This window comes from Podarcis liolepis (assembly GCF_965112155.1).
Source record: "Podarcis liolepis genome assembly, chromosome: 11".
NCBI lineage: Eukaryota > Metazoa > Chordata > Lepidosauria > Squamata > Lacertidae > Podarcis > Podarcis liolepis.
The window spans coordinates 34,805,730-34,817,959 of NC_139565.1; the positions used below are offsets into that span (position 1 = coordinate 34,805,730).

The following is a 12,230-nucleotide window of genomic DNA, read 5'->3' on the forward strand; positions in this document are numbered from 1 at the left end:
AAAAGGGGAAATGTATTTTTAAGTGGGCAAGCTGTGTCCTACGTTAAGATCTTTGGAACAAATATAACACTATATTCGGAGTCCAAAGCACCCATGGGCGTAGCCAAGGGGGAGCAGGGAGAGGCAGTTGCCCCCCATCAATAAAAATCCAATGCCAAACAGGTTCTCCCCCCCCCCCAACAAAAGGCCTGACCCCACCCCCACAAAAATCCTGGCTACACCCATGCAACCACCTAGGAGTGTGTCCCACAAATACCTTTGGTGCAGGTATTTAAAAGTATATATCCCATGTTTCACCTTAAAATGCTGCTCATAGAGCTGTATTACTACATGTTTCCTTTAAGTGCCAACCTGCACAAAAACACCCTGCAAAAGCAAGAGCAGTAAGAGTTTAGTTCTTAAACAAAGTCAGGCAGGAGTGCAGCACACAGCAAGTGACATTACTGTTTGGGAGACAAGAAGTTAAGGGCTGCATTTTGGCCTATTAAACACACAGACACTCCAAGCAAGTTTTGTCAGGATTCTGAAGGACACAGATAGCACTTAGAAGCAATAGTGCTAGTGTAGTGGATAACTTGCATAGAAGTGAAGGATAGGACTGGCACCTTTAACTGTAGGAGAGCTACCCATCCAATCCCTACACATACAGTGGTACCTTGGTTTTCAAACTTAATCCGTTCTGGGAGTCCATTTGACTCCCGAAACCGTTAAAAAACCAAGGCGTGGCTTTTCAATGGCTCTAGGAGCTTCCTGCACTCAATCAGAAGCCGCATCAGATGTCCGGTTTCTGAAAACGTTCGCAAACCAGAACACTCACTTCTGGGTTTGTGGCGTTCGGGGGCCAAACTGTTCGAGTACCAAGGTACCACTGTACTTGTTTTAGTACAGGGAGGAGGGTTAACAGGCCTGCCAAATCCAGTAAATAAGGCTGTGAGAAGTTATTTGGAAAGGGCAATAAAGACTGATTGGTGCAACCAGTGGCGGAGCTTCATGCTCCAGCACGGGGGGGGGGGCAGGCAAGGATCAGGTAGGGGGCGAGGCTGGCATGCACCCCAGGGGTGTGGCACACCGCCTGCAGGGGTGTGGTGTGCGTCCTAGGGGCGTTGTGCACTGCCCACAGGGGTGTGGCATGTGTCCTGGGGGCGTGGCACACCGTCTGTGGGGGCATGGTGCCCAGCATGTGTGGGAGGCAGCTGCGATGGCACCCAACTGGGATCGCGCTGCTGGGGACGGTGTGCTCCCCCCGCACTCCTCTTCCTCTGCCAGTGGGTGCAGCCCTAGCCAAGCAGAAGATGTAGGGAAATGGAAATGTGAGGAGGTAACAAAAAGTATACTCAGGAATAGAAAAGGACCTTAAAGCATAAATAAAGGATCTTCAGCTAATTGCAAGATATGGCCATGAATGAAGGTATTATTATTAACAACATTTCAAAAACACCCTTCATTGGAGGATCACAAGGTGGTTTATAATACAAAAACATGCATTTTTTATTCATTCCCTTGAGGTCTGTCAACACAAACACAACAGGTAAGAACAAGTGTGAGCATAAATTTCACAATGTATCTTATAACATTAAATCATTCTTCAAGGGACATAAATTAAAAGGTAAAGGGACCCCTGACCATTAGGTCCAGTTGTGGCCGACTCTGGGGTTGTGGCACTCATTTCGCTTTATTGGCCAAGGGAGCCGGCATACAGTTTCCGGGTCATGTGGCCAGCATGACTAAGCCGTTTCTGGCGAACCAGAGCAGCGCACGGAAACGCCGTTTACCTTCCCGCCAGAGCGGTACCTATTTATCTACTTGCACTTCAATGTGCTTTCGAACTGCTAGGTTGGCAGGAGCAGGGACCAAGCAACATGAGCTCACCCCGCCACGGGGATTCAAACCAACAACCTTCTGATCGGCAAGGCCTAGGCTCTGTGGTTTAACCCACAGCACCACCCGCGTCTATCAACACAAACACAACATGTTAGAACAAGTGTGAGCATAAATTTCACAATGTATCTTATAACATTAAATCATTCTTCAAGGGACATAAATTACTTGCACAAAAATTGCTGGTGTAAAGAGACAACATCTCCTACATGACCATGTTCAAAGGAAGAGGCAGTATAGATTGGGCAACTGCCTGAACTTAAAAATGAGGAAGATGACAGAGTCAGCAAGCCTTGGTACCAAGGGGAAATGGAAGAAAGGGGGAAAGATTTTTTCCAGTACTATGACAGTAATGGTAGCCTAAAAGCTGCTAGTGATTTATAAAGAGATCATTAAAGTTAAATCTGTGCAATAGCATTTGTATTTTACCTTATTAAAGCCAACCCCTTATTAAGGCATTAAACACAAAATATACTTGTTTATTACACCATTTTAATGTGAATTAGCATATTTTGCTCAAATTCTATTTTTTATTGTTTTCCCTTCAGGTCTGTGGCTGGATATTATAATAAAAAGACAAGCAGTTCAACTTAATTGTAGTGAAGTGTCACAACATACATTTTAAAATACTTCTGTGTTTTAGTCTAGAAATATTGTACAGATAACCCTTAAAGACTAACAGGACCAGAAATACTCCAGTTTCCTTCTGAATTGACAATTTGTTCAATATGTGAAACACACATATTTTGACAATATCTGAAGAACTACTTTGTTCATATCCAAGCACCTGGCATTCTCGGTGGTATTTTTACTTGTCTTTTCTCAACCCCCACAATTTGCCTCTAAAGCAACCTGCTATGTAGCGTGAGAATATTGTCTGAGAAACACAAACATAGAATTAGTTAGGCACACATAAGTTATTGAAATCCCAGTCTTTATTTATCTACTGTGCATTTAAGAACATTGAAAATCAGATTTCTTATAGCAGGTTATTTAGCAAGTTGTACATGGTCTGTAATACTATAAATAAGACCACACACATTTTTTATGGCCAGAATGTACCAAAGTCAATAAGCTTAACATGTTCACTTTTAAAACAGAGGCAGAAATCTTCATGGTTACTCTGAGGAACTTTAAATAGATTTGGGAACCGATAAAGTTCAACTTAAATAAGCAACTGAAAGAAAGGGACCTTTAAGCAATGTATCACGGCTTTTAAAATGTTGTTGTGTCACTTGTTAAGTACTTGTCAGCTTCATTCATGAAGATTTTAATAATATTTATACATTTTATAAGGCCTAATAATATTGTTCTAAAACAAGTGTTTATAAAATGCTATTTGTTATCTATAAACTGAAAGGATCAATTTCCAAGAGAACATAAAGCTATTATGACAAAATGGGTTACAATTGCTTTTACACAATATAATGTTGTACAAGCCATGGTTACATATGATGGGTCAATATTTGAAACACTTAGCATTCTATGCTGCAGCTGTCTTCCTCTGTTCACCGATACAAGAACCTAGATATGGTATTATAATGAATGTTACTGTAAACTTTAGCTTGCCCACAGAATTTTATTTCTGAATAGAAAGGAGTGCATTGGTTCAATGATAATAGTCTAATGGCCAGCAATTTCTCAACGTTTCCAAAAATCCTGTGCCACCATAACATAAACTGGCAAACATTTTAGTTTATAAGCTGTATTTTGATACAACATAAATATACCCCAGTGAATGTCAAGAAGGCATCTAGATACAATTAGAATGCAATAAATTCAGACTAATACTTTAATCAAACAGACACATAGGCACACACAATTTACTTCTGTGCATAACAAACAGGAACATTATGCAGGCATTATAAAAATGTATTTAGAGTTCTCAGGTACTAATATCAATTATCCTCATATATAAATGCTTATTTAATGCAAATACCCCAGTATAAAAATAAGTACTGTATACAGGAAACCGTTCATGAAAATTCACACTTAATACATTGTTCTCCCTGAAAATAAACAGGGATACCAAGAGGTCTCAAAAATCAGAGAATGGCGCACAGACAGGCTTTATGCCTGATTTACTGCTACAGGATGACTACTTTAAGGGTCATCTGGCTTCTTACTTATTCTTGGAAAAACCAAGAAACTGTACATCTGAGCATAGAAGAAAAAAGATTAGGTATTTAATATAAAGGGTATTCATCTTTATGTTCAATAAATTCATTATAAACATATAACAAAATTAGCCATTCAAAAAAGTAATTCCATGAGAGCTGACAAATTTTGGAAAAGTGCATCATTATACACTTAAAAAACATACCATTAAAAAAATCAGAGTTATAAAATTATTACAATGGTAAGAAACATGCCTTGTTTCTAGGTAATATTGATCTGTTCAAACATATCCCACTTTAGCTTACACTTATCTTTTTTGAAACAAGCAAACAAACAACCCCAAAACTATTTAAGAATAGCCTATCAGACTTGTATCTAATTTAAAAAAACCACCTAAAACATCTGCAAATGATAGATGGATATCCTTCAGTATTTTGCACACACAAGCTAGTTTTAATCCTTTCTTGCCTTTTACTGGGCTGTATTAAGTGTAAACTTTCAGAACGTTAGATAATAGTCAGGTTTTTAAAATGATATTCCATGTTGACATTAAGGAGGAACATGCTCACATTTTTAAAAGGTAAAATGTTATTAAAGATGTGTTACTAAATCATTGGCTTTTAAAAAAATAAAACCTGAATATTTCATCCATAGTGTAATCTAACTGCTTTGGTATTGGTCACTGCTAGCAATTCAGTCCACTGCAGTATAACATACATGCCTGTTATATTAAGAGAGATTCAGTGATGAAAAATATTAATTCCATTTCCATTGGTAGATTTGTAGCATTTGATGTCCCACCATGAATCACTGGGATCAAAGCACTATCCAGATCATTTAGGTAATGCTGGGGAAGAAGCTTGCCTCCAGATCCTGCCTGGTATTCCACCTAAAATAAAATAAAATAAAAACATGTTTGATTTACCATAACAAACAATATAGACAGCAACACAATAATTAGATATATATCCTATTCAAAAATCTTCAGGCAGTTTACTATCAAAATTTAACATTTAAAAAAGAAGTAACAACAAAGGAATCAACCTTTCCCGAACCATTCCACTAAGTTCTGCAAGGTGTGTTCTGGTTTGCAAACTATTTTTGGAAGCTGAACGTCTGACAGGGCTCTGACAGCTGCACTGTGGTTTCTGAACGTTTTGGAAGTCGAGCAGCCTTCCGGAACGGATTTTGTTCGACTTCCAAGGTACGACTGTATCAATAACAGTATTAGCTTTATTATCTACTAGCGATCCCCTCAGACTCAAAGTTTGTCATACTTTGTAAAAATGAAGGTCAATTAGGGTGTCTGCTTTGGATCAATATTTTTATGGTGCTGATAAGCACCAGATCTGTTTCTTTTTCATTGTGCAGTCTAATTTTAATTTGATGGTGGTTTTTGGTGGGACTCTTATGTGAAATCATGAAAATTCAAGAGGATCTATTTTAATTCTACCTTATCTAACCTTTACTTCTGAAAGATCAAAAAGTGGGTGTGCTCTCTTTTTCTGTCTCTCTGGTGGAGGGAGTGGGAGGATAAGGACAGAAGGGATGGGGCAGTGCTTTTTTCCTAGAAAAATAGGTGCCAGTATTCACCATGAAGTAGTTACAGTAAGTGTCATACTTTTTAATCAAGAGAGAGAGAGAGATGCCAGTACTGCATACCCTTGAGTACCTTCTGAAAAAAAAGCACTGGGTAGGGGGTATACCGTATTTTTCGCCCGATAGGACGCACCGGCCCATAGGACGCACCTAGATTTTTTTTGGGGGGGGAAATAAAGGGGAAAAATTATTTTTCCCCCCCAGGCGCGGGGCTGGGGCAGGGGAAGCCCGAGCTTCCCCCGACCCCAGAACAGGAGCCAGAGCGATGCCGAAGCTGAGCGCAGCTTCGTCATCGCTGTGGGAGCTTGCGCAACCTTCGGGGGGGTTGCGCGGAGCTGCGCGGACCCCGGGAGGGCAGGCAGCTCTGCGCGACCTTCCGGAGGCCGGCGCGGCTTCGCGCCAGGCTCCGGAGGGTTGCGCAGAGCTTCCTGAAGCCTGGAGAGCGAGAGCCTCTCGCTCTTCAGGCTTCAGCGAAAGCCTGTATTTGCCCCATAGGACGCACCCACATTTCCCCTTCATTTTTGGAGGGGGAAAAGTGCGTCCTATAGGACGAAAAATACGGTAAGCAAGCAGAAAGGGGTGGTGCCCACAGCATACTATCAAATTCCAAATGTGTCCGCAGATCCAAAGGGTCAATGACACCTGCTGCAGCTATTTATGGAATCTGCCAAAGTGATAGCTATAATTCATAATAATAATTTCTTATTTATACCCTGCCCATCTGGCTGGGAAGATGCAAGCTCCCAGTCATTAAAAATACTATGGATTTGGCCCATATCAGGCTGTCTTTTCACTCACTGATGCAAGTTCCTCATCTCTAAGAGGAACTGTTTTAAATCTCATGCAAATGAATGCTGGTGAGTTATTTATATAAGAACTGATATTAATAGACATGAATACATTTTTATACCACATTTGTTCCATTTCCCCCCAAGTTCATATAGGGAATATTCCATACAGAGTTCCCAAATGTCTGTATGAGCATCACATATATGGATATATAGCTGCAGCTTTTAAAAAGTTACCCTATCTGTATCCATTGAGACTCTCAGGCCTATCTTGTTCATTCCATGACTTTTCAGGGTTTTGAGATGTTGGCGAAGGGCCATACAAGAAGCCAATGCAATTTCTTTAGCAAATTGATGAGCATGACTGGATACCTCACTGGCCTTTAAGAGATAGAACACCTGAAATGTAATTAGAGAACAGTTAGCTATAGTGACTTCTTCCCTAAATAGCAGACTTTTTCGCGCTAAAATTAAAATGACTACTGCAGCAGCGATAACATTCAATGATAGGTATGTTGGATCAATGGTGTTCACTAGAATTTGCAAAGGGACAAGATAGATGCAGGAAATAAAAAAATAAAATAAAACAAAATGTGTGAAATCATCCAACTATTGGAGAAGAAAAATGTATTCAAAATGCAGATTAACATTCTGAAATATGGAAGCAGAAACAAATGCCTTTCCCAAAAGGCCAATTCCAACTGTTAGCTCTAAGCGGTACTTCCTCCCACCCCTAATTCCCAGACTATCTGTCCCATTCCCTAACTCAGACATTTATGCTGCTATTAGCAAGAGTTTGTCTAACAATGGAGTAGATGCAAAGCCAGTATAAACCAAAGTATTGGGCTGAAAGGGAATATAAGTCTAAAAGAATTCAATGTCTGAACCTAAGTGATCCTTATCCTACAAAGATTCTAGAGTGGTGTTTTCTAAAAAATATCCCAGACCCAACCTCTACTCACTTCTTAAGTACTCAAACCTGAGAATAGACAAGTAAAAAGGTCTCTGAAAGAGTAAATGGATAAAATATCCTTCCAACAGCTTTTGTTTTATGGTAGAATCTTTTTTCTTTTTTAAAATAAATTTTCTGATTTAAAACCATAAAGAAGAGCAATACAAATAACAGCTGGTCTTTCTTTACATACACCACATACTCTATCATACTGAAGAACCTGCCTGGGTATCCACTTCCATATGAGATAGAGATCACTACAAAATGATCTCTTCGTGCCTGGTAAGACAAGCCTGGGGGATCCCTTGCATATGTTCTTCCAGAACGTGAAAAGGCAGGTGTGCTGCCTTTCATCAGTCAAAATACTAGTGGCTGAAAAAAGTTTCAACTTCCATGTCTCATGGCCAAGTAATAATCTGGTGCTTTCCTGAGTAACTGCAAAAACTGCATGTAGTGTGAAGAATTCAGCAATCTTGTATCTCTTTGTCACACAGATACCTTTTCAATGTTGCAAAAGCTTCATTTACTATTGTAGCAAATATTTGTTATTTTGAGAACAGCAGCATTAACTTACTTCTGTACACTTTACAAGTTTATTATCCATTTCAAAATATTCTTCTTGGACAATTTTTTCGCTTGGAACTCCTTCCATTGATTTCCCATCTATTGGGCTTGAAACTCTATGAGACAAGATTAATACTGCATTAATTGCACCAGTCAGACACTTTCCCTACATAATATGTTACTGGAAGCCAGCCCAAATAGAAATTAATGTAGCATGTCACATTATATAGAATTGTATCTATTACTGTCAACCATCCTGAATTTGAGATCGGATGGACCAAAAATGTAAGTCTGAAATCCAAGCAGATGCTTAAGCACTAGCTGAGCAGAATGTTGAATTCAGAAGAGGCTGCTGGTTCAGGCCGAAGGCCCATCTAGTCCAGCACCCTGTTCTCACAGTGGCCAACCATTTGCAAGAAGGACCCAAAATACACAAGAGCAAAGGCAATTGTCTTTTTTTATTCTTTCAGGCTTTTTACAATTTTTTACGTAGGCCACCTAGAGAACTTCAGTTCTGCGGCAACATAGAAACACATTTAATAAAACTTAATTCAAGTCACTGTTTACCACCAATTCTGAATCCACAGAATGTTGCAAGTGAGAAACATCAATTACTGAATTCACCTTGTTCAAACTGGACTCCTGGACGGTTCCTCTGATCCACAGCATGTGACCAGTTATGTGTGCATGTTCTAGGGCTGTTGCAATAGTACTGTGTCATCACCCAAATTTCCTACACAGCACTTTTGCTAAACATTCAGTCTCACTGTGCAGCTTAACATTTTCTAGATTTCTCGTCCACCTCCTTATTCATGTTTGCTTCCACATAAAAGGATAAATATCCATAATATCTAAATTCATAAAATATTTAAAATGTTCATAGGGCAGCTCTGAGAGGCTGACTAATCTACAGACCTTCAGATAAATAAATTTTTTAATAAAGCATGGCCAAAAGATGTTAGAAAAAAATTCTGTATATAGGAGGATTATGCAAATAGTTGTCAATATCAGACCTTTTATTTTTTAAAAAATTGATGACATTTTGCAGAAAAATATTAACATACATTTTGACTTTTGTAAAAACATCATACCTCACATTTGTTTTTTCTTCATTTTCTACCCAACAAATTTCTACATATTCCCTCAGATCTCCAGAGTCGACTTTGCCACACGTAATTCTAAAGTCCTTTTTCCCCCTTAAAGCTTGACGCAAGCCATCCATAATCTCTGGAGTTATTTGAACCATTATTCCATCTATAAGAAAAACAATTACTTTAATAAAAACAAAGCCAAATTATTTTACTACAGCAACGGGCAAAATCTTGTGCCTGAGATCCATCAGGGTATAAGATTCAGCTGAAGCCCAGTTTTGATGGTAGGACACCAAATACATATACAATAATGATATGCAGAACATGTTTCAGCAGAGCCATTCTGCTGGCAAAGAAACACCTGTGGAACAGCTGAAAAAGGAGCAGAGTTGTGAGTGGCACAGGGCACACTTCAGCTGTATCCTACACCAATTCAAGGAGGCTGGACTGCTATAGTAGTGGCTTTTCTGCATCCAAAGGAGGCCTGGACTAGACCTTTGGGAGTACCTTTTAGGATTCTAATTCACTATCATGCCCTCACTGCATCTCTGCTCCAGCATGACACCTGGCACAAACAATTCCCCCACAACTTCAGCAGAAGAGGGGAACTTTAAAAAAAAAAGGTACAGAGGATAGGATATGCAGCACTTGATTCTAGGTTTTTTTTTTGGTCATGCGCACTAAACTCACAAGGGCAACTTTAAGTGAGAAATACAATGGAGCTACAGAACTTTTGCAAAAAACAACAGACATACAACACTCTTGGGAACATGAGTACAATGCTGACACATCTCTGCCTCAGGGACTGCTCCTTCACCTCTGACATGACTGGAAAAAACCACACCAAAATACAAACAAACACCACGTACCTTCAACAATACTAGATTTAGCAAGGAATCCAGAAGATGTTTTTAGGGCTCCATTGAACACAACAAAGCTTGCACCTGTAACTAAACAAACATCATATATGTCAATTGCTCATACAAACTTAGAAGTATTTTAAACATACGGTAATCTGAGTAGGTATTTACATTCTGTGTTATATTAGAAATGCACACAACTTATGAAGTTCTAGAAAAACAGTGTCCAGCCAATCCGTGACACTCACATACCAGACTAAAAAACTGACCACATGCGCCAATGGACACAATACTGTGGAAGGCACTTACTTTTCCTAGGCTGTCCAGTAGCACTGTTTGCTTGTGTCTGATAGGCTCCATCATCATTCTGTATACAGACTAAATGAGAATCTGCTTCAGGACTAAAACTGGCTCCAATGCTAATGACATGCTCATTAGAAGTATTTATGACTTTCATCACCTGTAATTACAGAAATGTCATTAAGAGAGAGAGTATGTGTGTGTGTGTGTGTGTGTGTGTGTGTGCGTGTGAGTGAGAGAGAATATGAATCCTTGCTGCTTCTTTTAACTCCAAGGCTTAAGCTATGTCCCTAAGTATAGACACCTATCTAGAAATAAGTCCAGTCAAACACCACAGAACTTACTTATGAGTACACATGGATAGAATCAGGCTGGAAGTGAGATTCTGATAAAATGTTACCGACCTTCACATAACCCTGACCATTCTGCCCCTCTCTCAAATTCAGCACTTCCTCCTTAGCACACTACAGCTGCTTCAGAAGGCCAAAGCTGCCACTTTAATACTTTGTATAATGTCCTACCCACAAGCCCCTTTTCCTACAATTGCTGTGAGTTTGGCTATAAAGCACATAAGTTTAGCCCCACAAAACCTGGGAAAATATTGCTTAGGACCCAGATTACAACACATGTAAATGGAGAAAATTCTATTATAGGGCCTACAAACGTTTCTTATTCAAACAACTAATTCTTAATATGTAATTCTTACATATTAAGATGTTAATAACTTTGCAGGATGAAACATTTACATGCTTTACTCAATTTTATCCTGCCCTTTCCCTAAAGATAGCAATTCATGATAGTCAGGATTTAATTACTATCCCAAGATCACTCAGCAACCTTCACGGCTGTGGAGATTTGAAGCTGGGCCTCTGTAGTCTAAATCCAACATTAGTCATGATGCCACACTGGTACTATGTAGTCTGTATATAAATTTTTGCCAATTTTTTATTACATCTGCACCAGCCCTTACGACAAATTGTTCTTACCTCATTATATCTCCTCAAAGGTATTTTAATGTAGCTTCTACCCATTTCCATATGAATAAATAAATTATCTATTGTATGCAATGTATATTGATAATTCCGAAGATCCTGCAATGCAATAGAAAGTTGATTAATTTATACATTTAATTTTCAATGGTATGCATGTCTCATGACTACCGACTGTAGAATAAAAAGGAATTACCCAAAATCTAGTACCAAGCTATCGATAAAATATGTATACCAAAAATGTATTAAATGTGAACTTTTATCTTCTTTGACTCACTTATTACAATAACCAGTCACCCACAAGGTAAACTGAACCAGTTTGAGAAAACCAAGTTAGAGAACATACTACCTGCTAATTATAGTCAGCTAGCCCATTCTATTTTTGTATACAAGTTGTGCAGTATAGAAATGATTAAATGATAAGCATGAGAATTAAAACAATAGCATAACTAGGCAGATGCATAAAATTACACTTTTTGTAAAGTTACAGAATAATACTCACATGCCCACCAAGTGTGAATAAAGCCCACCAGATACCTTTCTATGTTATACTTCCAACATTTAATTAACATGTATGTAACTTTCATAGGGCCAAATGGCACATTCTGTTTACAGCTCAAGCCAGTAGACCCCAGTTGCACTGAAAACAGTGAAAGGAGGAACAAAACGCAAGGGGTAAGTGATGGACAGGAAATGTGCTTAACAATTGCCTCTGCAATAGTTCCCGATACACATTTGTCATGGGAACATGGACCCAGAACACATTTCCTTTGGTCACCAAATAAATCTATTCAATTCAGCTCCTCACTGTTGTTGTTTGTTTACCTAGCAAACCACCCAAAATATGGTTAGCTGGTATACAAATGGTCCTTATTAACTTTTCTGGTGTTCACTACAACAAGGAACTTGATTGTTTTGCTTAAGGCTAATGACAGACTGCGTTAACTGCTGGATTTTATTTTCAAAAATGAAAAATCTACCATTGTATGTTTCTTCATCCAAGCATTCCTAGGTGTAACCTGAAACCTGCAAAGCTTAGTAGCCTAGGAGAGTTTAATCTGTTAAAAGCCTGCTACCTCTTTCCAATACTC

At 39.0% G+C, this 12,230-nt stretch overlaps 1 protein-coding gene and 1 long non-coding RNA gene across 5 annotated transcripts in view; one reads left to right on the forward strand and one right to left on the reverse strand.

The window, feature by feature from the left end:
• The first annotated feature begins 199 nt into the window (after positions 1-199).
• LOC310688808 lies at positions 200-4,313 on the forward strand. The gene is made up of 2 exons (XR_014517203.1): positions 200-243; positions 2,072-4,313. It is a non-coding gene; the product is annotated as an uncharacterized lncRNA (long non-coding RNA).
• Positions 3,648-12,230, reverse strand: part of ZFYVE16 (zinc finger FYVE-type containing 16) — a 25,809-nt gene continuing 17,226 nt past the window's right edge. For all 4 annotated transcript variants that reach the window (XM_083465167.1, XM_083465169.1, XM_083465168.1 and 1 more), the window contains 7 exons: positions 11,137-11,241; positions 10,160-10,310; positions 9,860-9,940; positions 8,991-9,153; positions 7,910-8,015; positions 6,621-6,782; positions 3,648-4,885 (listed from right to left, as the gene is read on the reverse strand). In XM_083465167.1, the coding sequence (XP_083321293.1) occupies positions 4,721-4,885; positions 6,621-6,782; positions 7,910-8,015; positions 8,991-9,153; positions 9,860-9,940; positions 10,160-10,310; positions 11,137-11,241 (933 nt within the window). In that variant the 3' untranslated portion in view covers positions 3,648-4,720. The remainder of the gene's footprint in view (positions 4,886-6,620; positions 6,783-7,909; positions 8,016-8,990; positions 9,154-9,859; positions 9,941-10,159; positions 10,311-11,136; positions 11,242-12,230) is intronic.